The sequence below is a fragment of the Aplosporella prunicola genome (assembly GCF_010093885.1).
Source record: "Aplosporella prunicola CBS 121167 unplaced genomic scaffold K452scaffold_17, whole genome shotgun sequence".
Lineage (NCBI taxonomy): Eukaryota > Fungi > Ascomycota > Dothideomycetes > Botryosphaeriales > Aplosporellaceae > Aplosporella > Aplosporella prunicola.
In genome coordinates this window covers 776,895-802,858 of record NW_022983545.1, presented here as the reverse complement: position 1 = coordinate 802,858, position 25,964 = coordinate 776,895, and the positions used below count along the sequence as shown (strand labels likewise).

The 25,964-nt window shown below is 56.5% G+C and overlaps 10 protein-coding genes across 10 annotated transcripts; 5 read left to right on the top strand and 5 right to left on the bottom strand.

The window, feature by feature from the left end:
* The first annotated feature begins 186 nt into the window (after positions 1-186).
* Positions 187-2,784, top strand: K452DRAFT_274178 (uncharacterized protein). The gene is made up of 4 exons (XM_033539180.1): positions 187-971; positions 1,019-1,508; positions 1,566-2,155; positions 2,211-2,784. Exons 1-4 carry the CDS (start codon positions 636-638, stop codon positions 2,292-2,294), a joined length of 1,500 nt encoding a protein of 499 aa, XP_033396121.1. The 5' UTR covers positions 187-635; the 3' UTR covers positions 2,295-2,784.
* Positions 2,785-2,874: 90 nt separating this feature from the next.
* K452DRAFT_360020 (uncharacterized protein) lies at positions 2,875-4,163 on the top strand (the record flags this gene model as incomplete). The annotated part of the gene is made up of 3 exons (XM_033546311.1): positions 2,875-3,114; positions 3,181-3,735; positions 3,791-4,163. The coding sequence occupies exons 1-3, from the start codon at positions 2,918-2,920 to the stop codon at positions 4,161-4,163; spliced, it is 1,125 nt and encodes a 374-aa protein (XP_033396120.1). The 5' UTR covers positions 2,875-2,917.
* Positions 4,164-7,015: 2,852 nt separating this feature from the next.
* On the top strand, positions 7,016-7,494 carry K452DRAFT_55384 (uncharacterized protein). Its single transcript, XM_033546839.1, has one exon. It carries the CDS (start codon positions 7,101-7,103, stop codon positions 7,338-7,340), a length of 240 nt encoding a protein of 79 aa, XP_033396119.1. The 5' UTR covers positions 7,016-7,100; the 3' UTR covers positions 7,341-7,494.
* A 2,500-nt stretch (positions 7,495-9,994) lies between these two features.
* K452DRAFT_360019 (uncharacterized protein) lies at positions 9,995-11,499 on the bottom strand. Its single transcript, XM_033546310.1, has 2 exons — positions 10,682-11,499; positions 9,995-10,624 (listed from the first exon to the last, which is right to left on the bottom strand). Exons 1-2 carry the CDS (start codon positions 11,487-11,489, stop codon positions 10,074-10,076), a joined length of 1,359 nt encoding a protein of 452 aa, XP_033396118.1. The 5' UTR covers positions 11,490-11,499; the 3' UTR covers positions 9,995-10,073.
* A 2,394-nt stretch (positions 11,500-13,893) lies between these two features.
* Positions 13,894-14,893, bottom strand: K452DRAFT_55312 (uncharacterized protein). Its single transcript, XM_033546838.1, has 2 exons — positions 14,308-14,893; positions 13,894-14,183 (listed from the first exon to the last, which is right to left on the bottom strand). Exons 1-2 carry the CDS (start codon positions 14,636-14,638, stop codon positions 14,038-14,040), a joined length of 477 nt encoding a protein of 158 aa, XP_033396117.1. The 5' UTR covers positions 14,639-14,893; the 3' UTR covers positions 13,894-14,037.
* A 1,064-nt stretch (positions 14,894-15,957) lies between these two features.
* On the bottom strand, positions 15,958-16,547 carry K452DRAFT_215661 (uncharacterized protein; the record flags this gene model as incomplete). The annotated part of the gene is made up of 3 exons (XM_033536243.1): positions 15,958-16,084; positions 16,166-16,460; positions 16,517-16,547. Coding segments are annotated over 3 exons (453 nt in total), but the record flags the coding sequence as incomplete, so codon positions are not given.
* Positions 16,548-16,885: 338 nt separating this feature from the next.
* K452DRAFT_360016 (uncharacterized protein) lies at positions 16,886-18,333 on the top strand. The gene is made up of 3 exons (XM_033546309.1): positions 16,886-17,087; positions 17,151-17,659; positions 17,750-18,333. The coding sequence occupies exons 1-3, from the start codon at positions 17,005-17,007 to the stop codon at positions 18,202-18,204; spliced, it is 1,047 nt and encodes a 348-aa protein (XP_033396115.1). The 5' UTR covers positions 16,886-17,004; the 3' UTR covers positions 18,205-18,333.
* Positions 18,334-18,531: 198 nt separating this feature from the next.
* On the top strand, positions 18,532-20,226 carry K452DRAFT_360015 (uncharacterized protein). The gene is made up of 2 exons (XM_033546308.1): positions 18,532-18,986; positions 19,109-20,226. Exons 1-2 carry the CDS (start codon positions 18,628-18,630, stop codon positions 20,013-20,015), a joined length of 1,266 nt encoding a protein of 421 aa, XP_033396114.1. The 5' UTR covers positions 18,532-18,627; the 3' UTR covers positions 20,016-20,226.
* Positions 20,227-20,464: 238 nt separating this feature from the next.
* Positions 20,465-21,245, bottom strand: K452DRAFT_310141 (uncharacterized protein; the record flags this gene model as incomplete). Its single annotated transcript, XM_033543307.1, has 2 exons — positions 20,465-21,179; positions 21,226-21,245. The coding sequence occupies 2 exons, from the start codon at positions 21,243-21,245 to the stop codon at positions 20,465-20,467; spliced, it is 735 nt and encodes a 244-aa protein (XP_033396113.1).
* A 3,365-nt stretch (positions 21,246-24,610) lies between these two features.
* On the bottom strand, positions 24,611-25,808 carry K452DRAFT_55253 (uncharacterized protein). Its single transcript, XM_033546837.1, has 3 exons — positions 25,397-25,808; positions 24,715-25,328; positions 24,611-24,661 (listed from the first exon to the last, which is right to left on the bottom strand). The coding sequence occupies exons 1-2, from the start codon at positions 25,537-25,539 to the stop codon at positions 24,755-24,757; spliced, it is 717 nt and encodes a 238-aa protein (XP_033396112.1). The 5' UTR covers positions 25,540-25,808; the 3' UTR covers positions 24,611-24,661; positions 24,715-24,754.
* Between the last annotated feature and the right edge of the window lie 156 nt (positions 25,809-25,964).

The window sequence follows — 25,964 nt, the reverse complement described above, 5'->3', positions numbered from 1 at the left end:
CCATTGTTCATCACGATTTGCAGGCGAGCAGTGGGGATGGGCATCAAGCGCCGAGCGGGAGCCGAGGTGTATTGTACCAGAATGTGTGTATTTTTGTGTGTACGGGGGGCGTGGGATGTTTCCAATCTCTTCCTGGGATTAGGTATATCTGGGCGACGGCCCGCACCCACAAATGCCGTGCAGCATCTACGCATCACTGCTGCACCTGGGCGACGGCCTCGGGTCCAATCTCACTCCACCACTCTGCACAGCTGCCGTTCCTGCATTGCCCGCACAGCTCGCCGCCTGGCCGCCCCGGCGCGCATCCTTGGCTCGCTCTGCACGGCCTGGCCTCCGCGGCTCTCTAGCGCCTGCGGACGCCCATCGACCTCCCCCTTCGTGCGCCGCGCTTGGGTCCCCTTGCAATCCTCAACCCTGAACCACCAGAACCCTCTCCCTCAGCTTCAACCTGCAGCTGCGGAGACGCCCGTGGTCCAGAGGGGAACGCCTGACCTTATCCCGCCAATCCTCTTCTTTCTCTCTCTGCCGCTCGCAGGCCACCCCCACCACCACCACCCTTTCTCGACAACGCCTGCCGAAAAAGAATTTTGTCACCTCTTGCTGTCATTCTTTGTCGCACGACCTTATCGACGACCATGGGTCTCTTCAATCGCAAGAAAGAGTCAAAACAGGCCCAGCAGGCCCCCCAGCCTGACACGGCTTCGACCACCTCCAACGGCTCGCTCAAAGGTCCCTCCAAGCCCTCCACCAACGGCTCCATGGCCGCCGCGAAGCCCCAGATCCCCGACATCCCGCTGGCGAAGGCCCCCGACCCGGCCCTCGACCCCGTCGCCTACTTGCGCAGCATCTGGGCTGTGAGGGACCGCTCCAAGCTGGTCCTCGACAGAGCCAAGCGGAACCAGCTCAAGCACTTCACCGTCGACATGTCCAAGTTCTCCGACACGGCTGCCTACGTGGTTTCAATCATCAAGGTAAGTCGCCTCCGCCGCGCCACCTCGCCATTGCTAACCGTCCGCAGCGCGACTTCGCTCCCAACTACGCCGCGATTCCCGCCCACGGCCGCTGGCAGCACTTTGAAGTCGGCGGTCGCCCGCGCATCGACCAGCTCATGGCCACCTGGCCGTCCACTGTCGACAGCCAGGAGCGCACCCGTCGTCTGGTCGATCTTTTTGTCGTCTCGGTTCTCTTGGACGCCGGCGCAGGCACAAGGTGGCAGTACCGCAGCAAGGAGTCTGGCAAGTTCTACCGCCGCAGCGAGGGCTTGGCCGTCGCCAGCTTGGAAATGTTCAAGGCCGGCATGTTCAGCAGCGATCCCGCCGAGCCGTGCCAGGTCGACAGCGCGGGGCTCAGGAAGCTGGATGTCAAGACTGTTGCCCGCGGGCTGCAGGTCACTGACCAAAACGTCATCGAGGGCCTCGAAGGCCGCGCGAGTCTGCTCGTGCGCCTGGGCGATGCGCTTCAGAACCAGGAGATCTTCGGCGCTGACGGCCGCCCCGGAAACATGCTCGGTGAGTGGGCTCTGAACGAACAAGTCCCAATGCGCCCGATGTCCTAACTGCATGCAGACTACCTCCTCTCCCACCCGTCTACCCACGCGTCTTCCGTGCCCATTGTCCCCTTGCCGACGCTCTGGAAGGTCCTCATGGACGGCCTCTCGCCTATCTGGCCCGCAAGCCGCACCCAGATTGACGGTGTCTCAATCGGCGACGCATGGCCGTGCTCGGTCATGCCCTCGCATCCAACTACTCCTTGGGAGAACATTGTGCCGTTCCACAAGCTGACACAGTGGCTCGCCTACTCTATCATGGTCCCGATGAACAAGCTGCTGTCCGTGCACTTCGCGGGTGAGCACCTTCTGACCGGTCTTCCTGAATATCGCAACGGCGGTCTGCTGGTCGACACCGGTCTCCTAACGCTGAAGCCCGAGGACTCCAAGCGGGGACTGGCGAACTACCAGCAGAACGCGGAGAAGAAGGGGCAGCCCAGCATGGAGGTGGTTCCGCTGTTCACGGCGGACGACGACGTCATTGTCGAATGGCGTGCAGTCACGGTCGGCTTCTTGGACGAGCTGCTGGCCGAAGTCAACTCCCTGTTGGGCCTCCGGGGCAACGACAAGCTGAGCCTCGCGCAAATGCTAGAGGCGGGCACGTGGAAGGTGAGTGGTCCGAGATTGCGCATCGAATGAGCGACAAAAGCTAACGCAAGCGCAGGGTGGGCGGGAAATCGCCGAAGTTTCGCGGCCAAACACCAAAGAACCGCCGATCATGATCTTGTCCGACGGCACCGTTTTCTAGAGATACCCCTCCTTTTGCGCTCCATCAACCGTTTCCTAAAGGTTTTGTCGTCGCTTGGAGAGGCGCGTCAGAGGAGGTTTCCTTCGTGCCCAGCAGGCCCCACATAAATGCTGGTGCTCTATTGTCTAGTTCTTGCGTCCGTCCCGCACAAAGTTCACATTGGACGTTCATTCCACTTCACATTTCTTTTCTCTTCTTTCTCGACCGACTGGCTTTTTTCTTGTCCATATCTTACTTTTTCGGGGTTTGGTTCAAAACACTGGGGACAAGGGGCACGGGCAGTGATGGCGATAGTTTGACAAGGCGAGGGCGGCTGGGGGCGCGATTCCCCATGGCTTCCCGACATTGCTTTTCTTTTCTGACTTAGATATCCTGGCGGAAGACTTTTCACATTCGTGTCGGCGAGACTCATTCGGTGGCTTTTTCCCAATAGGCTTATAATGCAAAAAGGTAGCTAATGATTTTGCCGCGGCCTTGGCGCCCGTATCCGATTGTCTCATCACGTGCCGTGCTTGCGGTCGGCGTCTGCCAGGGCTGCATCTCCGGGCGCGGCCAGCGTCATTGCCCAACACCGCCGCACCTGAGCTCCGACTACGACTACGACGAAGACGACGCCGCCCACGATGAACATTAAGAAGCAGAAGCAGCGCAAGGTGCTGCTCATGGGCAAGAGCGGCGCCGGCAAGTCGTCGATGCGCTCCATCGTCTTCAGCAACTATGTCGCCAAGGACGTCCGCCGCCTGGGAGCAACCATCGACGTCGAGCACAGCAACATCAAGTTCATGGGCAACCTTATGCTCAACCTATGGGACTGCGGAGGGTAAGCAAGCGTTTGCCTCTCCCTGACGCTCGCCCGCGGCCGCTGACTTGTTGTGCGCGCCCGCAGCCAGGACGGCTTCGTCGAGAACTACCTCACGCACCAGCGCCACCACATATTCACCTCGGTCGCCGTCCTGATCTTCGTCTTCGACATCGAGTCGCGCGACTTTGCATCCGACGTGCTGTCGTACCAGAACATCATCCAGGCCCTGCATGAGTCGTCACCCAATGCCAAGATTTTCTGCCTCATCCACAAGATGGACCTCGTCCAGGCGCGCCTGCGCCTGTCGCTCTTCGAGGAGCGCGCCGACTACATCCGCCAGGCCAGCATGCAGTTTGGCTTCGGTGACACGGTCGAATTCTTCGCCACGAGCATCTGGGACCAGAGTCTGTACAAAGCGTGGACGCAGATCATATATTACTTGATTCCGAATGCGGGCGTCATCGAGGCGCTTCTGCGGCAGTTGGCCGAGGTCATTGACGCAAGAGAGCTGATACTATATGAGCGGACGACGTGTTTAATGGTCACGCACGTCACGCGCGGCACTGAGAGCAGCAACCCATTCACGGACCGCTTTGAACGCATTTCCAGCATTCTCAAGACGCACAAGCAGTCAATGGCGTAAGTGATCGCATCCCCGAGCTTTATTCGTGTGAACGTACAGACCTAACTGCAGCGGAAGCAAACATACGTCCCTCCCCCCATCTCACGCCAACTTTGCGGAAATGCAGATCAAGACGGGCCGCTTCATGTTCTTCATCACGCGGCTGACAGAGAACACCAACCTGGCGGCCTCGATCCCGCCGTCGGAGCAAGTCTTCAACGCCGCGCGCGTCAACATCAGCCTTGCGCGGGCTCGCTTCGCCGAACTCGACGTCATGACGGGCAAGCATCGGACGGGCATGCAGCAGCAGTTCGTCAACAACAGCCTGGACGAGGGCCGCGCGGACGCCGGCGACAGGGGCCCAGCGGCGGAAGGCGGGGCCGCGGCAGCGGGCGGCGGCACTGGCATGAGCGCCATGGCCAGCATGGGGCCCTATGCTGGGTGATTTGATGGCTCGGCTCGGCGCAGGGCGCGGCCGCGCGAGGGGTTCAGGGGGTCCCGAGCGGATGAGCCCCGGGGCCAGGGACGCGGACGCGGAACGCGCGAGTGGTTTGTTTTGTTTTTTGTTTTTTTTTTTTGTTTTTTTGTGCAGGGACGGAGGAGGGGGTGGACAGGGTCGGGGACAGGGGCGCGCACGAGTGGTGGTACTGGTGGGAGGGGTATGTGGCAGGGGGGGCACCACCCGCGGCACCACCTGCTCGCATCATGCGGCGCGGGCCGGGTGGGTTCAGCATGTTTGCTTTTTGGGGGTGCGTGGTGGTGTGGTGTGTGGGTTGCGTGTGGGTGTGCGTGTGTGTGCGCGCCCGCCCGCCTGTGGTGGTGCTTTGAATTGAGATACCCACGAGTAGAGTTTTCGGATTGGCAACAGAGAGGGAGGAGGCTGAGCACGCGCGCGCCACGCAGAGGTTGGTAGGTAAAGCACGTATCCGGTTCATAAGTTCATAAATAGGACAATAGTGCATGCGCATTGCACATGGCCTCGACGGCAGTTTTTTGTTTGGCTAGCACTATCGTCTCATCTCATCGCCGTCCAATCGTTTAGTATTGCGCTGCGGCTGCGGCTGCGGCTGCAGTAGTGTGCAATCTCCCTCGTCGCGCGCCCGTCCTCTACCTACCATACATAGGACGTGGTAGTATTGAAAGGAAGGAAGCGCAAATGACGTTCTATTGTACGATAGTGATTGGCAATCTCGCCCCCTCCCCCCGTGCTGTGGCATCATTGGATCGTTTCGGTTGCGTGGATCTGTTCGTTCGTACTCGAATCGAATTGATTGGCAATAAATATATATAACGCGCGGTTGTTTTGTTGCTTGTGTGTGTGTGGTGGGTGGGATCGATATTAGCTGCGATTGCGATGGGAGGCTGATTTGGATCTGAGCTGTTTCTCGAATCGCATTGACGCAATGCGCTTGGCTTCGGCTCTGGCTTCAGATGAGGGGGACGGGGTAGCGAGCGCGCTTCCACACATTCACTCATTCATCTATTCGTGCTCACGTCTGTGTCTGTACAATACAGGTCTGTTCGTCCATCCATTCAATTGGCAATACGCAAGCGCAAACGCACATGCACACGCGCATACAATACGATATTGCAAGTTTAGTTATCGCAAGCGGCGGCCGGGGCGCAGCATAGCGCAGCATAGCGCAGCATACCTAGCTTGCGCCCAATTCCCCTCCTCCCCCTCCTCCTCAATAGTTACGCCGCCTACAGTAGTCGCGATACGCGTCGCCAGCACGACGCCCGGACGCGCGCGCGATACGACAGGTGCTAACTACCTACCTAGGCATTTGCACTTAACTCCTTAACTAGCTACATACCTAGCTAGCTAGCACGCACGTACGCAGTACGAAGGCGCGCGACACGGACGCGACTCAGCCGCGTGCAGAGCTATGTGTGCAGAGAGCTACTTCCAACTGCCGAGGCTAAGTAGCAGCGCTCGCGCGTGCGTGCGTGTTTGTGCGCTTTACGCTTTCGCATGTGCGCACACGTGGGCGACACGTGGGAAGAACGTGGGAAAGGGGAGTGTGCGGCGCTGCGCTAGGTAAAGTATTTCCTTAGCGAGGGTCTGAGCGGAGCGGCGTGGTGGGAGGGCTGCTGGTGTTTGGTTTTGGGAGGGTGGTGGTGGGGAGTGTGGTGATAGGAGTAGGTGGGTGGTGAGTTGTGAGTACCTACCGCCAACTACTACATACTGCGTCATTCTACACATGGATCCTTCGCGTTTGCTAAGGTACCTAGGTAGGTGCAAGGTGGGTTGATCTATTCTCGTCTCGTCGTTTCCTACTGTTCCTTCCTCTCACACCTAGCGGCCTCGCTCGTAGGCAGTCGATTACTCGCGCACTTCCAGAACGCAGTCACGCAGTCCACCACACCACACCACCGCCCGAGCTGAATCCTTCCCGTCCACCCCGTACGAAATATCCCACCATCAACCTCACGCGCCGGCAATTAGCGAGTTCGCCCCGCGCGAATCACCAGCGCGACGTAACGAGGCGTGGGGACGGGGGATACGAAAAGCGCGCGCGTGCGTGCGCGATAGCGTGCGTTTCTGGTGCCGTATACGGCATGCGTGCGTAGCAAACAAGAAGCGGTTGAGTCGTGTTGAGAGAGGCGTCGAGTCGTGGGCGGCGCGCGAGTTTTTATCATATTTTGGAAGGGCTGCGCGCCTGAGGGGGGGCGGCGGGGCGTGGTGCGTGCGGTGGGGGGGGGGCGTGTGCCTGGAATAAGCCGTATGCTCTATTGTGTACTGTACTGTGTACACGGTGCTGGGGGTAAATTGTCATTGGGGCTGTGGAAGGGCGGTGTGGGTGGGTGGGTGTCGTGATGATGGGGGAAGAGTCAGAGAGGTCGTGTGCGAGGTACGTATACGTGGTGGCTGCTGTCGGGGATGGACATATAGCAGCAGCATACAATGACACTGCTATAGAGAAGGGGAGGAAGAGGGGGGAGGGGGGAGAGAGTACGTGACCTACCTATCTACCTACTCACTGCCTACTCCGGACTCGAAGCAGCAGCTCTCTCTCGCTTCCCTCATGCGCTCGCCTCCACCACGACGTCGTCGTCAACGCCAGCGTACCCGCTCCCGCACCCAAGACCATGGCACCCGGCCACCGCGCCCCAGGCTCCGGGTCCTCGCGTGCAAACCCGCAGCAGATCGGCGGGCGGGCGGGGGGCCTCGGGGCCTGCTGGCAACGGCGACATATCGCCATGTCATGACACGGCGCGTGGTGATTGTGGCCGTTTCTCGCTTGTACAGTACAAGTGCAAGGACGCTCTGATTAAAGTCGCTCTCTCTCTCCACTCCAGCACCCACTCGGGCAACGGAGCCAGCGCCAGCCGCGCCGCGCACTGACTCGGCCGTCCAGAAGCGGCAAATGCTGCTGTGATGCGAGACGAAGCGAAGCTACGCGAGCATATTGGCGCGGTCCTGGCCGGCGATCGCAATCGCGCGGCCGAATTGCCCTTTTCGGCTTCTGTTGTTATTGCGCCAGAAGGCCCGCGCCGTTTGTTGTCCCCGGGCATTTTCCCCACCGCTGATGACCCTGTTGCCGCTTTGGGAACTGCTGCTGACTTGCCGATAAGTAATCAGGCACAGTGCTGTTGCTGCCAATCACTCATGCGTTGATCGTCGCTCGACGGCTCCTCGTCATCTCCGTGATAGTGCTTGCTGCGCCGTTGGCGTTGCGCATGCTGCTGCAGTGCTGCTTTGCTTTGCGCGCACTGCCCGCTCTCCTCCTCTCTCCCTCACACACACACCCTCTTAACTAACGACCTACCGAACTAGGTACCTACCCAATCCGTCCACGCACCACAATACTCCGTACCTATTACCCAAACAAGCAAGTGCGCATCACCAACCCCCATTTCTTCATCCATGCACTACCCCCCGTCCTCCATCAAAAGAGCCCAGACCCATCCCCCGAGCCCACGTGGCTACGTACGCTTATGCAGGTACAGTACAATACGCACTATAGCCGCCGCCCCTCCCCGCGCCCCCACATATACGCCCCCACAAGCCGCGCGCGCCGCCCCGCCCCGCCCCGTCGCCGTGCCGCGCCGCGCCGTTTTTGCCGCAACGTTTTTGCCGCAACGGCGTGTGTGTGGATGGATCCACTGCAGCTTTTGCGTGACCCACGCAATGACGGTTAGGGCCTGGACCTGGACCTGGACCTGGACTTGAGTCTGGGTCTGGGCCTCGGCCTGTGGGTTGTGGGTAGTATGTGGGGCGGGCCCGAGGCGAGGCGAGGTGTGGTGTGCTGAATTGGTGGTGGTGATGGATGAGTGATGATTGCTGTGGAGAGCTGGAGTGGGTGGAGGACTGGGGGCGGTGTTGGTGTTGGTGTTTGAGGTTGAGGGGGGAGTGGAGTGGGGTGGGGTGGGGTGGTAGGAAGGTGGGATTGGGGGTTGGGGGTGGTGATAGTGGTGTTGTGGATGGGATGCGATAGGATGGTGGCGGTTTTGGTAGGGTGAGTGAATGTGGGAGATGGGGTGTGTAGGCAAGAGTCGGGGAAAAGAGATAGTAAAAGCGGATACACATCGGAGAACCGGCGTGGTGGACGGGGTGTACTGGATTATTCTTCTATTTCTCCCCTTCTGTCTCTCCTGTACACGTCTCGCTGGCATGGATACCTTAGCCTTTGACGGGAGGCGGGGAGGGCAGTGTAAGATGTAGGATACCGCCTCTAAAAGATTTGTCACTTGCAGCGGGAAAAAGTAAAGGATCTGGATAGAGAAGGGGATGTGTGTAGCGCCGGCGTGTGAGAGCTGGGGTTTTGGGCGAGAGTTGGGTGGTGGTGGAGCTTGGTTTTGTCACTGTTTGCTCGTGGTTTTTTTACTTGGAGGCGGTGCGTCTTTGTTTGTTCGTTTGGCTGATTGCTTTCTTGCTGTGTTTTGCCTCCGTCGATGTTTCTTGATTGAGTGGATCGTCTTTATATCTTCTAACCAATTTTCGTCACCTCCTCCTATCCTCCTCTTTTCCTCTTACTGCCTCTTCCCTCACTCGGCTCCAGCCCTTGACATACTGTTACCTATTGAAATTAAGTCCGTCTACATGTCCTGGACTTGATGGCAAACTGAGTCTGTGCTGCTCGAATAGCTTTACTTGCTTCACTGTCTGGTCCTGCATATTGTAAGGCAACTCAAACGAGTATTGTGAAGGTGGATAATGTAGCTACAGTTACTTCTATGGAGAAAGATGGTGGTTCTGTTGCTACCCTACATTCTGCCCCTGCTGCTGCTGTTACTGCTGTTTTGTTTGCTCCTAAAGTGAGGGTAAAGTCGCCGTCGGCGCTCAGTGTAGGCAGCAGTGTAGGCAAGGCTAATATTGGCGCAGTGTGCGCTGCTTCTGCTGCGTCAGAGGTGCCGATCAAGGCAGTAGGCACAAGCGTTGCCAGAGATAAAGCACAAAAGATGTATACAAAGACACCGCTACCACCAGGGTGATTGGAGGTGCCGAGCCTGGTGGCAGAAATACCCGGAGTGGTTGAAATTTGATTTACTGATATGTCCGGAATGTGTTTTTCGATTAACTGGTCAGTATAGATATCGACAGTGAATTTTTGAGGCTTGGTTGAAGCAAATCCTGGCGGATTCGCTACCACAAATAGCTCCAGATGTAGATGGAACACTTGGCTTCAGGGTATGCTTAACTTAGTGTTTTCATAGTAGCTGGTTGGGTTGTTACTTCCATGTCAACCTCAATTGAGTTGGCTTTTATCGGCAAACACATACCAAAAGTGGGTATAAAGCAGCTTCCCGAGTAAGATGCGAAAGTACAAACTACTTTTACTGAGAAGAAAATGTGGCAGCTCTGTTTTGAATTTATCATTTATTTGATAGATTCTCGCGCCGGAGTGCGAGTAACTTGGTGTTTGATGATTATGATACATTGGCTGTTACGTTTACTTAAGGTGGCGAGTCCTGAATCTTCGCTGAATGTGTTCTGATAGCGTGGTGAGCTGGAATATTGTTTTGGTTTAACGAATATATAGGTAACTCAAAGATATGTGAAGTACACTCATGGCAAAGTGATGGGTTCATATAATTCACTGCCCTACTTGTTACGATTGTTGATGAAATTCTTTTGTGTGTCTTCTGTGTTGTATTGGTATACTTTTCTTGCGGAGCGATCTGTATGAAAGCCAATTCTAGATGGATATGTTTGATTTGTGCATGCCGAGGGATGATGTTTGAGAAGTGCTCATGAAGCTTGTCATTGAATAACAGACGATAAATTCAACGAGAGTTTCATACAGGAGACACATCAAAGAAATAAAAGCTCGTTCGCTGTAATACCATTAATCATTCCAGAAAGCTCGAGTCCACCAATCGATCTCACGAGCCCCCACGAATCTGGTTATCAAACCTCAGCCCGAGCCGACGTATGTGCTGAGTTCTCGTGTGTACTATCATCTGACTCCTGGCTAACAGCCTCAGCCTGGCCTATTTCGTCGGGGAAATAATATTGAATGCCTTCAGGTGCCTTTTCCAAACGCTTCTCCAGCTCTTTGTTGGTGAAGTATTGTGATTTATCTCCGAGTTGGACCTGCATTGCTCTTGAAATATCCAAGATTGCTCGATACGTTCCCAGTCCACGCTTGCTTTTAGCAAGACGGCTGTGCCTTTTTGTGTCCCACCTCAGCATAAGAATTATCGCCGTCCAGGCGTATGTGAGGAGCACCATAATGAGCAGAAGGAGGTATGAAAAGCCCCATTGGTACATTTTATCTTGCGCATCATCTGGCTTGCAGAAACCTTTTTCTTCCAAGACCTTCCCGGAATATGTCTTGTTCTCAAAGGCATACCCGTTCAGCTCAATATTCAACAAGGCCCCTTCAAGTCTTATTTGTTCGCCGCTGAAAAAACTCAGACCGGAAGAGGGGCCTTCCTGCTTGATGTAATTATTGTAGTCTGGATGGTTGTTAGCTGGAAATTGGCTCTACATTTATTACCAAGTAAGGAACTTACAAGATTCAGTAGAGGCGTAGGGATTGTGAGGGTACTCTGCTTTTTTGGAGTAGATAGACCCCCAGGATTCTTTGACACAAAAGTTATCGGGATAACCTTCTATCCTTGAGCCATCTATGATGACATAGGCGCAAGATTGAAATTTGCTGAGTAAGACAATTGTACCATCTTCCATATTGACAGCTGGCTCTTGAGATGTACTGTAGCCGGTTGTGGCGCTTATTAAGGTCGGGAATGCTATGACGTATAGGATGGAAAGGGATATTCCAATGCCATAGAGGAAGCTCTTTAAATTCCAGTTCTGACGACATCGTCGTGCGGTATGTTTGACGGCATAGAAAACGGTAGGTATTGATGTAGTGTTGAAGGAAATGGAAGTAAAGAATGCATAAGATGCTGGATGTGTTTCCATTTCATGGAGAACAGCATTGGAAATAATTGGATAAGCAATTATTCCGAGCAGAAGCTGGCCTCCACGTCCGACAAACAAGTCGAATATGATGTCAATTGTCTTCGCAATGCCGAAATCGAAGGATCCAAAACCAGCAGTAATGGCAAAAATGGTCTTCACGTCGTATGGGCTGTTGTCAGCAAGCTCTAGGTTGCCATCCATACAAGGTTTACTTGGTCGATCCCAGAACACGAAGAGTAATATCGGAAGCGATAATATTGAGCACGTTCCCAAGGTTGCCAGAGCTCGGGTAGAAAAACATAAAGTTGACTTCAAGGCTGACCCATATTGGTATCTATCGTCATCTGTGGTTGATGAGACGTCTCGTGAATTCGGTTGTTGGGGGGTTTCTTCCATGCTGTTGGCTTTGCTTGTAGTTGTCTCAACGGGAGTTGGCTGGAATTGGCTGAAAAGGGTAGAACAGATTGATAAAGCTTAAGTGAGGATAAGTGGAAGTGCGAGCCTTGTAAATAGCACTTATAAATAGTATAAGGCTACACCTACCTTGTTCCCCAGCAGCAAAAAGTGGGCCTGGGTAGCGTAGACGAGACTGAGTTACTACTATTTTTAGATACCATCTGTTTCTCCGCTAACTTCTAATGCCTACTAAATCAGGTAGTATATAGTAAAAAGCTTTAATGAAACAGTCAATACACATTATAGACATTTTTATTATTTAGCAAGTTAAACGCAAAGGATATGAGGTAGTCCTTTCTTGCATTTTGAGTCATTTCCTCCCCCCCTGTTAGCCGTTGCATGAACTTTTTGCTTAGAAATCCCTCTGCATGAACAAATGTTTTCATCGTAGACTCGTTTCCTAATAAAACTCAGGAAGAGATCTTGGCAACTGCAAGACGGCGATCGAATAGACTGACTACGCCCTCAAAGTATTTACTTTGCCGATGGCTGTGCTGAGCTGCAGCATACACGTGAGAGCTTCCCCACATAATTAATCTTAGCTGAGCTTATTCCTCGTTCCTGCAACACAAAAGCCGAATTCTTCTTATTATCCTCGAGAAATTATAACTGTTTCAAAAGCTCCAGAATCACTCTTATAGTCTTAAAAGTCCACAGTAAAGGCGGTATAAAGTAAGGATCAGAGCGATAGATCCGAGCGAAATCCCCGTCACTTTAATTTTGAACTGGTAAGGCAACACAAAGTACTGCACATGGCTCTGGATGAGTTACCGCTTTCTTTAAAATCCAAGATAGTGTAACAGAATGTAATAGAGAATGAGGTTCTAGATCAATTTTCTATCTCTTTGGCATTGAAAAACTGAGTTTCAGGACCATGCCCTGGAGGCCTTGACGAAGTAATTGTCGGGTTAGGATTCAATTTGCGAGAACGCAATGGAAATTGGACCATAGTAATGATACATACCAAAGTGCAGAAGAACTGAATTATACAAGGCTACACCAAGTGGAACTCGATTATTATCCACCCAACATAACGCTTTCTTAGTGTCCCGAAATGAAAGAGATTTTACGGCGGGGACATCACTTATGGAAATAGGACAAACCCCGATTAAACCCTACCGACTACTTGTGAGCCAAAGGCTGCAAAATTACGGCAGTGCAGAAGAATATCTACATTCGATATCACTGACAGGCAGCACGTCTCAGTGCAGAAGAACGCCGTCAAAGCCTCTTGTTTATCATCACCAACACCGCTATCTCTACAAGTTCTAACCAAGCACCGACGCAGAAGCCAGTTCAACGCACCGAAACGAACTAAGCTTTAAAGAGGGAGCCCCCCTATAAAGGTCTTATATCATAATATAGCATTCATGAGCCGTTTTTTAGTCCATGGACTCTCTGGCGATGTCGCCATTTAAGTGCCAGGAGCGTTTGTGTGTTTTTTGCAAGCTGTTTGAACAGGACTCGAACCGACATCAAAGACCAAACCAGCATAACTAACTCATGGATTGATTTACCTAGTTTGCTCAAACACCCCCACCAACCAGCTAGCCAACCAGCCAGGCAATTGACCAAACGCCTCAAACACCAGCCCATGACAATAACGACACGCTCCCCTCTCCTCCCCCACTCACCCCCACCCCATCACATCACTTCGCCCCCGCCATGCGTCCCCTCCCACTATCATAAGCCTCGTCGAACCCATCCATCTCGACAATCGGCATGCTGCCATCCATTTCCGAGAAATGCTGGCCCGTCCTATGCTGACGGGCGCGGGACACGCCGACGCGGCCCCATGCCCCACCCCCGCCCCCGCCCCCGTGCCCCGCGTCCGCGTCCGCATCCATGATCCACGGACTATGCGCAGCGGGACTCACGCCAGGAGCGGCGGCAGCAGCGGTAGTGTTGGTGGTTGCAGTTGCGGTAGTAGCATTAGCATTAGCAGCGGCAGGGCCATGACCAAAGCCATAACCAAAGCCGTACCCGTTATGGCCCGGGTGTCCAGGATGGTATCCGTAGTTGACGGGCTCGTTGTCCGCCCCGCGGCCGCTACCGCCACCACCATACCCCGCGCCATACCCCGCGCCGTACCCCGCGCCCGCACCACCACCTCCAGCCCCAGCCCCACTCCCCCCCTTCGCCGCCGCCTCAGCCTCAGCTTCCCGCTGCCGCTGCTGCTGCGCCGCCACCGCCGCCGCCATCTCCTTCGCATCGCGGCGTTTCGCGCGGCGCTTATGCACGATGCCCGCGCCGGCGAGCACGAGCGCCGCGCCGCCGAGCCCGATGCCCAGACCTAGCCCGATGCGGAGGGGCGAGTTGCTCGTGTGTGTCGTTGCTGTTGTGGTGGCGGTGGGTGGGGCGTCGGCGGCGGCGGCGGCTGCGAGGGAGGACGAGGAAGTGGGGGAGGAACGGGAGGAGGCAGAGGAAGAAGTAGGGGTGTTGGTGGAGGTCGTTGCGGAGGTGGACGAGGCGGACACGCCAATGGTAGTCAGGACGCTGCCGCCCGCGAGCGCGAGCTGCGCGTCTCCTTCGCCGCCGCCGCCGCCGCCACCGTCGCGCGCACAGCACGTCTTCTTGCTGATAGCGTCGCCCGCGCGATCACAGCAGTAGCGGTCGGCAGCGCAGTTGCTGAGGCTGTTGCCGCCGCTGTCATTATACGCATCTGTGTCGTTTGCGGGGGCGTCCTCTTCCAGCTCTCACAGCATCAGCAATCCCATCGCTACCGCGGGACGTGCGTACGAAAAGGTAGACTCACCACTCAGGCAGAATCGCGGACACCCCTCCCCGCGCCAGCTCTGGTCCGTACAACTGCCGCGATGATACGAGCGCCCGCCCTCGCCCTCGCGCACGCACAGCTTGTTGCTGAAGCAGATGTAGCCTTTGGCGCAGCACGGGCTGCCGTCGCTGGCGCCGGCATTGCACGGTATGTCGCTGGACTCGAGGCCGTTGGGGTAGTAGCAGCGGGGAGAGCTGGCGGAGGAGGAGGATTGTCGCTTGCTGAGATGTGGAGGGAACGAGAGCGCCGAGACGGAAGAAGACGACGGCGCAGCGAGGCCGAGGCCGAGGAGCAGCAGCCCGAGCGCGCGCATCTTGCTCGCGCGTGTGCGTGTGCGTGTGCGCGCTGTCTGGTTTTGTGTGTGGGTGTGTGTGGGCGCTGACGAAGGTGGGTAGGCAAGGTAGGCAAGGCAGCGGAAAGTACTTCGCAAGGCAAGAGAAGAAAGCAACTGTAAGCTGTATGCGTGCGTGCGTGCGCGTCTATCGTATATCCTCACAGCAACAGCGCAGCGCCGGCAAAAGCAAAGACCCAAGAAGAAGAAGAGGAAGAAGAGGAAGAAGAGCAGCCGTCTCGAGCAGCAAGCAAAGACGCCGTGTACGGTGTACCTAGTTAGAAAGAAGAATCTCGACCTCGAGCTCGAGTGAGTGAGTGAGACGACCCGCCAGCCGGCCCGGCCCCATCTACCTACCTACACACGCAAGCAGGACACAGCCAAGCGCACCGTCGCACGCCCGCAGCAGCACCCCCAGCCCTCTCCCCATCAGTGGACATGTATGGCGCAAACGACGAACAGCCCGCAGGCGCGGCATCAGCACTAACCTCTCTCAGCCAGCGCGGCTAGGAGCGCGCAACGGCACTAGCAGCTTCGGTGCTAGCGGCGCTCGTATCTGTATGCCTATGCGTGGTGCAGGCATGCGGCAGGCACCCTGGCGCTGACGCCGGCGCGGGGGGACGGGGGACGGGAGGAACGCGAGCTGAGGTCAGGACTGGCAGGGGTGGTGCGGCGCGGAAAGCGGGAGGCGGGAGCTGATTGGTGCGTGCGTGTTTATATATGTATATGTCTACATATGCGCGTGTGCGGTGCTGTGCTGTGCTGTACACGTATGGCCAGCTGCTTCTTCTTTATTTTTGGACCAGCGGCTTTGTCGGCGCTCTGCGATCTCTCTTTGCATGTCTTTCTATAGCAACGGGCAGAGAAATGCGCCGATACGCGGATGACGGCAGCCTGCCGGCTGGCTGCTTGCGCTTTTCCACCTGAAACGCGGGCGGCGTTTTGCTCGTGTTACATGTGAGCGTGCCCCTGCCTTGCGCCAACCGCCGGACACAGGACACAGCCGCTGCTGTGTGTGGCGTGGATATCGTGGCGTATGCGTACTACGGCGGTCCGTCTAGAGTGTGGTTTGGATACATCGTACACGGATAGCCACTTTGATGTTGTGCACAGTCGCTCACCATGGGGAGACAGGGCAGGAGTCCCAGGTCCTCGAGCATGCTCTTCTTCCACCCGATAGCAGCACGCTACTATACCACACCACTCTAAGCATTCTTCTTCGGCAGTGCACCGCCGGCCGTGGCGCCCGTCCCGGCCGCAGCAGCAGGCCCCGAGGCCACAGAAGCCTTGGGCGCGCGCCCAAAGAGCCGCCTCACACCATTCGACATGGGCGAGACGCACACGCGCGCAAACCACGGCGTGGCCCACAAGCTCAACAGCAGCCGCGCAGGCAACAGAGCCTTTGTGACCGCCCACGCCGTGCCAACCCTACACAGCACTCTATCAGCACCACGCACAAACCCCCAACACCAAACCACAAGAACATAAGACGCAGCGAAAAAAACTCACTCAACCAAGATCCGCACGGCGTCCTCTCCCCACGCCCATGCCCTGCCCGCCCCTCCCTCCTCGGCGTCGGCAATCCAGCCCTTGCGCCGGAAGTACCGCCCGAACTTCTCCACGCCCTGCGCGACCCACGCGCCCTCGCTGATGTACGGCGGCAGCCAGTTCGCGTAGTGGAACGTGGCCGCGAGGCCGACGAGGGGGACAATGGCCGTGAGTTCGTGGAGGAGGAGGAAGGCGGAGACGTGGGTGAGGGGGGCGGCGCGGAGGGGCTGCAGGCGGGTGCGCAGGAAGCGGGGGACTGTGCGCGTGTTAGCGGTGGTGATAAGAATGGGGGAGTTTTGGGGGGAGACGCACGTCGTGCTATCGTCCGGTCGAGGCGCGACGCCTTACGCGCTGCTTCGTCGACGGGCGCGGCATTGCGGAGGAGCGGCGGCCTGGTGGAGAAAGCGGCGCGGCGGACGGGGTTGCGGAGGAGGTGATGGATGCAGCTGGGCGGACGGGCGGTCATGGCGGCGGTGGTGTTGGTGGTGAATTCAGCATCGTGTGTTCGATATGGAATGTTTGTTGATCCATCGATCGGAGCCATGAAGTCACCGCCTGCCGGCCGGGTTCCCGGCCTCCAGCGACCCGGAGATCGATCACCGCCGGATTTAAGGCCTCGCGGCTCCGTACCACCTCACGCGTGGAGACGCTCGTGAGGGGGGCGTACGTATGATGTTGCTCAAAAAGCGGGGGGGCACGTTATCCAGGGCCGCGTATATAAGGGGAGAGGTGATGCTTTTCAATTCAATCCCAGATGGGTCTCTCCAGCTGGAAGTAGAATATTGATAGAGAGAAAGAGAATGACCATGACGACCAAGACAGAAGACCCCCAGATAGTCCTGTTCTGCTACCCAGGGTCGGTGTTTGCCAGGCGCGTAACCTGGTATGTCACCACCTCTAACCATTCACCCCCTCCTTCATGAACAAACAGCTCACCCGCCCACAGGTACCTCTCCCTCCGCCGCCTCCCCTACAAGCAATGCATCCAGCCGAACAGGCTCCCACGCCCCGACCTCGCCCGCTTCGGCCTACGCTACCGCCGCATCCCCTTCCTGACCCTCAACCGCGACATCTACACCGACACGCGCCTGATAATCCGCAAGCTGGACGCGCTCATCCCCGCGTCGGCCGCGCACCCCTCCCTCGCGCCCCCAGACGCCGCGAGTGCCGGCCTCTCGGCGCTCTTAGACGCGCACGCCATTGAGGGGGGCTTGTTCTTCGCGGCCGTGGGGCTGATGCCGCCAGACCACGCACTGGTGACGGACGCGGCGTTCGTGAAGGACAGGGAGGAGATGGCTGGGCGGCGGCTCGATGATGTCGCGGCTACGAAGGCGGCGCGTCCCGCTGCTTTCGCTGCCGTGGAGCGTGTGTTCCACCTCTTGGAGACGACTATCCTCGCCGACGGCCGCGAATGGGTCTGTGGCGGCAGCGGCCCTACCGTTGCTGACATCCACGGTACGCACCCCCACCTACCTCTGTTCTCCTCTTTCTCCTCTCCACCATTGCAGCAGAAGCAGCAGCAGCAGCTAACGCACTAAATTCCAGCAACATGGCCGCTGGACTGGCTCCTCCACGACCCCTTCATGGCCGGGGCCCTCACGCCCTACGAGCGCACCCACCTCACGACCACGTACCCGCTCACCACGGCGCTACTCACGCGCTTCCGCGCCCACCTCTCCAGCCCCACCATCAACGCCTGGGACGCCGAGCGCGCGGCCCCGCCATCGCCGATCACGGGTGCCGAGGCCGCGGCCGCGGTCGCCGGCGCGCCGTGGGCGGAGCCGGAGCTGAAGGTCGATGCGGCGCAGGCGGAGGCGTTGGGCGTGGCCGAGTCGGCCGAGGTCGAGGTGTGGCCGACGGATTATGGGAGCGCGCATCGCGATCGGGGACGCTTGATTGGGTTGGGCGTGGGGGAGGTTGTGCTTGCTGTGAAGGGAGAGGGGGACGCGGAGTTTAGAGTGCATTTCCCGCGGGAGGGGTTCGCTGTTAAGGCGGTTTAAAGACTGTGTGGTGTAATGCGTGGACTCAATGGGCGGCGAATGGATGAAGATTGCCTATTGTAGATTCGATATGGAATGCAACGCAACACCGACAGCAGCCATAGCCGCTGCTCTTATGTGTCTTTCAGCACCAAATACAAGGCAAGATAGAGGTCTTGTAGTTGCAGTACGAGTACGTAGAGCGGATTCATGACGACGATTCCCAGCGAACGCCGCCGCTAATCCGCTCCGCTCCGCTGTGCTCCGCCCCGCCCGGCCCAACCCCGGCGGCCCATCCCGTCCGTGCCCTCCATCCAGAATAATTTCTGCCCTCGCCCTCGCGCGCGACAACAATCGCAGCAGCGAACGCCTCACCCTCCACCTGCTCCCCCAAAGATACCCCCAAGGAAAAAAAGAAAGAGGCACAAAGAAAAACCAAGCAAAATGGCGCCTAGCAAAAAATCCACCACCACTCCCGCCGCCGCCACGAGCACCGCGCTCAGCACCGCGTCCGCGTCCCCCTACAGCCTGGACCACGCGCAAGCGCTGCGGGCCGCCAAAGCGCTGAGCGCGCACGTCAAGAAGAGCGCCGTGGCGGCGCAGGCCGCGTCGGGGAAGAAGGACCTGCTTGCCGACGACGACGACGACTCGTCCGAGACCGAGGAGACTGCTGCGGCGGGAGAGACGCCCGTCTGGCTCATCCTCACGACCAAGAAGCACATTGTCGACAAGAAGCGCTTGAAGCCGGCCAAGATTGCGCTGCCGCATAGCCTCTCGCAGCCCACGGCCCGGATATGCCTTATGTACGTTTCTGCTCCGTGTTCTTCGCTTCCTGCCACCGCTGCCGCACGCTACCGCGGTGGGCCAGCAAGAGCAATTGCAAATGATTAGGACAAATTGAGCTGACTTTGCTTTCCAACCACAGCACCGCCGACCCGCAGCGCGCGTACAAGGACCTCATTGCCGCGCCCGGCTTCCCCGCCGACCTGGGCCAGCGCATCGAGCGCGTCATCGGCATCTCCAAGCTCAAGGCCAAGTACAAGACGTACGAGGCGCGCCGCCAGCTGTACGCCGAGTACGACACGTTCCTGGCCGACGACCGGGTGATTACCTTCCTGCCCGCCGTGCTGGGCAAGGTCTTCTACAAGAGCAGCGCCAAGCGGCCCGTCCCCGTGCACCTCATGGGCAACGAGAAGGTGCAAAAGGACGCGTCGGGCAAGAAGGCCAAGAAGAGCGGCAGCAGCGGCGCTGAGGACAAGGGCTCCGCCATTGTCGGCTCCCCCGAAGCTGTGGCCAAGGACATCCAAAAGGCGCTGGACAGCGCGCTGGTGCACCTCAGCCCGTCGGCCACGACGGCCATCCGCATTGCGCAGGCGTCGTGGGCCCCCGAGAAAATCACGGCCAACCTCGAGGCCGTCGTCGCGGCCCTCACGTCCCAGGAGAAGCTCGTCTCCAAGGGCTGGCGCAACGTCCGCTCCCTGCACATCAAGGGCCCGGACACGACGGCGCTGCCCGTCTGGCTGGCCGACGAGCTGTGGGTCGACGAGGAGGAGGTCCTGGACGAGAAGTTCAAGCCCGTTGATAAGGCCGAGAGGCTGAAGCTCAAGGAGGGCGCCGAGGACGGCCCCAAGAAGAGCAAGAAGAGGAAGTCGCTTGATGGTGCTGCTGATGAGGAGAAGGATAATGCCGCCGAGGAGGTCAAGCCCGCCAAGAAGAGCAGGAAGGAGGGCAAGAAGGCGCAGCAGCAGGGCGGCGATGACTTGGGCAAGGAGATTGCGCTGAGGAAGGAGAAGCTGAGGAAGCAGAAGGCGGCGGCTAAGGCCGAGGCTTGAGCGCCTTGCGACGGCTGTTGCTTTCGTCGCCTTGTCTTCTTCTTCGTCTTCTTCTTGTGGTATAGAACTTCCGGGGCTGTTGCGTTTGGGCGCGGTGACTAGGTATGTACCATGTCGGGCAAAAAATCAAGGCGTTCGGGGCGTCAAGAGTAGGTAGATAGGTATGAGCATAGGAAACTTTTATCTACGCACGTATGTATGGCTTGTTGGGGTCTGACTGCCTAGCGTGCATCTGGTTTGGCCTGCAGTGAGTCCCCCTTTTTTGGCAAAGACAAGCAATCGACATACTATCTCCCATGGCGACAACGTCGGCCGGCAAAACGCTTCTTCCTCCAGCTCAGTTCAGTTCAGTTCATCCATTAGTCTCTAGGCGTCGGTTGAGCAGAGGCGGCCAGACAGCCTCGTCTCCCCCGCGCGAAGATTAGCTCATCGCGCCACTCACTCAGTCCTCAACCGGCAGAAAAGGCGAGCTTGCGCGCACGAGTGCGGCGCTGGCTCACAATGATGTTCTCGGCATCAATACCATGCAGCATCGACGAGCGGCGCTTACGGGCCCTCGTGCGTGGCTTGCGAGACTCGTGCGTTTCTGGCTCGGCGGTTGAGGGAGCAGCATACGCGCGTGCAAGAGCGTTGCTACTCGCGTTTGCGGGCTGGGTGGGCTCTGGGCGTGGGGTTTTTGCTGGTGCTGGTGCAGGAGGAGGAGAGCTCGTGAGGGTGAGGTCGCTGTTCAGCGGACGGCGGCTTGTCGTCGTCGTCGTCGTTGTTGTGGCTGCGGCTTGGCTGCTGCTGGTTGGGATGTGGAGGATGGAAGCCATGCTCGTGCGTGCGCTTGCTTGGTCCTCGGGCGGAGTCCTGCTGGGCGTGGGCGTTTCTTCGCGGCTGCGGAGGCGGCCTGTTAGTATGTGGTTTCTTGGTTGGGGCGTGCGGGTGTTGACTGACATGTATGCGTCGGCGAAGATGCTGGCTGCGAAGATGTCGCTGGAGATGGTGTGCAGCCATGAAGACGGGGTGGGGGGCGAGGAGGAGGGTGCTGGTTGGGTGGGCTGCTTAGGGTGGCGACTAAGGCGGTCGTGGTGTGGAGGATGAGTGAGTGGAGGGCGAGTGGGGTGGTTGAGTAGGGTGTATATTTTCATGCGAGAGTCGGCCGCTGCGGCATTTGCTCGACTGTCTATGGATGAGCGACGTTGAGCATGTTTTGGGGGGAACTTACCCTTGAGGCGGCGCCTTCATGGCCGCTGTCGCGAGAGCGTAACCGAAGCTCGCCGTTTCAAATTTGGAGAAGAAAAGAAGATTTGACGGCCTTGCGTATGAGGTGTGGTGAGAATGGTGAACCTAACGCGAGAGGGGGAGCAAAGATGATAGATTGAGCAGGTGGTAGGTTGCGCCTTCCAATCATTGAATCACTGCATCCGCCGCGACGCATTTCCCGTCTGCCAACGTCTGGCCCACCCTTGCTACCTCCTCGAATACGCACTAAATAAGCCTTTTACCCTAATATTCCTAATCTGACTCTTCTATCGTCAATGAACTGCCGCTAGGAAGAAGCTTCGACTCTTAAACCTTACAGAGCCTCGGAGGCTTCTGAATCTGCTGAGGGTGGTAACTAGTCCATGGATGTATTGAAAAAGTACGAAGAGTAAGAGTTACAGTGGAGCAATTTGAGAACGCTGCTGAAGATTAGGAGTATGCGAATAAAGCTCTTAGTTAACAGTATAAATACAAGCCAGCAGCTGATCTAGATCTCTCAATCTCCAGATACTTGCCCACAGGGTGAACATCTCTACAGATTTGTGGAAATAATATCACGCTGTCTTGGGTCCTGTTCCGGATCACATTCCAAATTGGGATGCGGACAAGCAGTCAATGCCTGAACCGTCCGTCCTAACAGAAAATTTTCGCGCCAAGGTATCTCCCGTAGATGAGTAACAACGCATGAAATCATTGATAGCCACCACGGCTCTGCAGTAACATTCAACGGCAAGGCGCGGCAATGCTGAAGCGAATCGTCAAATACTGTTCTAGGTGAGCCATTGAACGCCAACGTTCTGAAGAAGTGTTTTCATACACAACAATGTGGACCCGCTTTGCGCTACCGGGGTAGGCTTTAACAATCACCTTCGGACTGACCTCTTCGTCGTTAAGAGCCTCTGCTTGCGCTTGTTCTTAGGTCTGAGGTTGTGTTTGGGAAACGGCGACAGTGGGCGGAGCGTTGGCGGGGGAGGGAGATGAAGCGACAGTGAAGTATGTTGGTGCGATAAACACGGAGAGGGTTCAAAAAGATACGCATGTGTACTAGATAGGGCGTCGCTGGTGCAGAAACAAAGGGCGTGTATCCGTAAGGTTGCGGCCTTTGTCAAATAACGGAGGGCAGGCCGTGGCCATTTGTACACAAAACATTAGTATATAAAGCCGGGATGTAGTTCATTCAGCATGCAGCCCCTGAGAATGACGCCTCCCTTCCCGACTGGTTTACTGGTCTACTGGTTCGCTGGTTCTGGTTTCATACCTTAGCCGGGTCGGTTGATTTGTGACATACCTCAGATGTTTGCTCATTTTTGGCTGTTTCGATTCCTGGGTGGTCAGTCTTTTTTGTGTCTTATATGAAAATAAATAAACCGAAAAACATATAATTAGGTGCTTAATATCTTCTCAATTGTTGTTAAGGTGTGTTCTTCTTTAGTGTATGTAAGCTACACAGTCATATCCGGTCACTGTTCCCTGGTGAACGTAGCTCTTCTTCATAGCGGTCTAACAGTGCACGATGTTCACTTCAGTGACTTTCAGTTCCATCTGGGTATCTCATAGGCTATTTATATGCCTCCTTCGACACGCCCTAATATAAGTCTATGCTTAAAACTCACCCGACTATAAGTGTCCATTGTCCAAGAAGTTCTCCATTTTGTCAAGGCCAAGAATCAAGCAGACAAGAGGTGTATTCAGCGCGTAGTAATGTTAGAAAAGTCATAATACCCGCTATAGCTCTCAACTCCTTTCACAATAGTCGCAAACAGCACGACAGACTAGCACAGCGCACCCATGACCTAGCGCAAGTATATCTTTACACCAGACCAGCCGGTTCGGTCCGTGTTCTTAAAGCCAAAAGCTATATTATAGCTTTATTATCTTCCGTGCAAACTAAATCGTTTCTTCATCATCTTCCGCCCAGGCTAAACTCCACCATCGAGCCAGGTTGTTGTTCAGTGCCAGTGCTAATTACCACTGACGCTCATCACCTCGAAAATGTTAACTACGCTATAGCTCGTTTAGAGCGAACCTCCCAGCATCTACTCTCATTGTCTCATCGTGTCATACCCACCGAGTCGCTCCCTAACACTAGCAAGTACATGGACCTTTTCCGAAAGGTGAAGTTGCGACAGTTGCCCTCGTAGCGCTAAAGCTGTTGAGCCAACAGTCTTGCGTGGGCATGTTGATTGTTCACTATGTCGTGCGGCTCTGGCGCTTTATAAAGCCGTTGCCTGGTGACTGAGCACATACATATACACTAGCATCGGTGATGCGGTAAGACTTGTTCTAGGTAAGCTATAACACAAGCTGGTATCCAGGCTGAAATAACGCAAAGTCTTAGAAATAGTCAGGAAGAAGTCTTTTTGCAATAAGTTCTCTCGCTGTCTCAGTATCAGTGACATCCCGCTACATATCCACACAACTCACTCCACCACAACCTCTACCAACAAGCCCTCCTACCACCCTCACCCCCACCCCCATCCCCACTCCAGCACAGCACAGCACAGCACAGCACCAAAACCGCAGCTCAATACGCGCATTCCAATGCCCATTGCCCACCACACACGGCACAAACCCCCAACCGCACACGTCTCCATTCGCCCAGTGAACACAGCACTACAAACAAACACATACATCTCCCAGAAAAACAAAAACACTGACACGCCCAACCAACTAGAGAAGCAACTAACCAGCCAACCAGAGAACCACTACTACTACTATTCCAGCATAGCCAACTCCCAGACCCGCATGAGCACCGACAGACCGCTCCCAGCCTTACGGACAAGTTCGGGCGTATACATACGTACTATATAGACGGGGGGAGCGGTCATAAGGCAGTGTAAGGCTTTGTGCGTTTCGGCGACGATGCTGACGTCTGGTACAGGCACACACCGCTAGTCCACAGCAAAAGTCAATAGCGGCGGGGCGAGACGTCGGTGTGTCCAAGTTCTCCGCCGCGTAGGCGGTGCCTCTGTGTAAGCGTTACCTCTGTGTAAGCGCTACCTGAATTTCAAGGCTCTCGCCTCCCCGGTTTCTGCCACTTCTTGACAAAGTCGTCCTCTACGCTGCCCGGCTCCCGTTGCTTTCTTTGCTGACGGGTCTTTGGGAATGGGGCTGTGGTGATGTAGTGGTGGAATAGGGCGCAGAGGCCTTGGGAGACTTTATGCTGGTGTCTGGTGCTGGTCGTGCTGTGCTGGAGTTGTTGTCGCCGGGGTTGAAGGGCCCGTATATGGGGTGATATCCTTGTATTTTCGTTCATCGGTAGATAGAGTGGTTGGTTGGTAGTGGCTGTGCTGGCGAGCTGGTGATAGTCAGGTAGTTTATGACGGCTGCGGATAAATAATATATGAGAAAGAATAAGCGGCGTGTTTTCCGTGAGTAGAGCAGTTCTACAAATCTATCTAGCATTTACATTGAGCGAGGATTACCTTCCAAAAGGAGAGGAGAGACCAACAAGAGAGAAATAGCTTTTACCACATTACCATAAACCCCACCTAACCGCTCCGAATTCCCTTGGGCGCCTCCCTCATCAAAGTCGGCACAACACCCCTCGTCTCACCCTTCTCGCCCTTCTCAATCGCGCGCTGATACGCCTCTCTCCGGCCCACCCTCTCCAACCAGGCGACAATGCCGTCATAGCCGTCCAAAGAAAACGGCTCAAACAGGCGCATCGTCGACATGGTAAACACGGTCATGATGTCGGCGAGCGTAAACTTGTCGCCCGCAAGCCAGTTGCCCGTTTCCCTAAGCCGGGCATCGAGGGCCTTGAACGCGGCGTCGACGCGCCCATTGATTGCGCCTAGGGACGGGTGTGTCGCAACGGCGGGCAAGGAGCCAAGCCCGGTGAAGGAGATCATCATCGGTATCATCAGCGTGGGCTGCAGGCTGCCGTTCGCAAAGTGCAGCCAGTAGAGGTATTCGGCGTATTCTTTGGCGGGCGCCGAGGCGGGGACCGTCAGGTTGTGCGACGGAGGCGCGTAGCGGTTGATGATGTACTCTGCGATGGCGCCGGACTCGGCGATCGTGACGTCGCCGTCAGTGAGGACGGGCGCGCTGCCCGCGGGGTGGCTGGGGGAGGTGTGAGTTTCATGCTTTATGTGTGTGTGGGAGGGGAGGCAGGACAGGGGGGAACGCACAGCGCTTTCAACTCCGGGGGCGCGAGCAGGGTTTGCTGGTCCCGCCGGTAGGTCTTGAGCTCGTAGGGGATGCCGAGCTCCTCGCAGAGCCAGACGATGCGCTCGGACTGCGAGCGCTGCAGATGGTGGAGAGTGAAGGTCATTGCGACAGCGGGACGAGGAAATTTCGGTTCAAAAAGCCCGTCTCTTGACTATTTCAGCAGCGGGGAATAGAGCAGGAGCTTCAGCGGTGGTGACGGCGTGGCTGTGGGAGGACAATGGCTCGAGGAAAGGCGGAGAAGTAGGTATGGATGTGAGTACCTAGACAGTGTTGAAGTTTTTTTCTCCCTCCCAGCGGCCCGGCAAAGGGAGCTATAAGTACGTGGCTCGAGGCCCGGCCGGTGGACAATGCATGGAAGACGGGAATCTGGCGTTCCGGGAGTGGCGACGCGGGACCTACAATCTGGTGATGAGACGAGGAGGGGCTGCGGGGTAGCGCGATGGGTGGGCTTGGTGGGGCGCGTCTGAGTCAGGAGGCTTGCCTCTCGATCCATGTCAGATCATGATTACTTTTCGCGGACGTGAATGT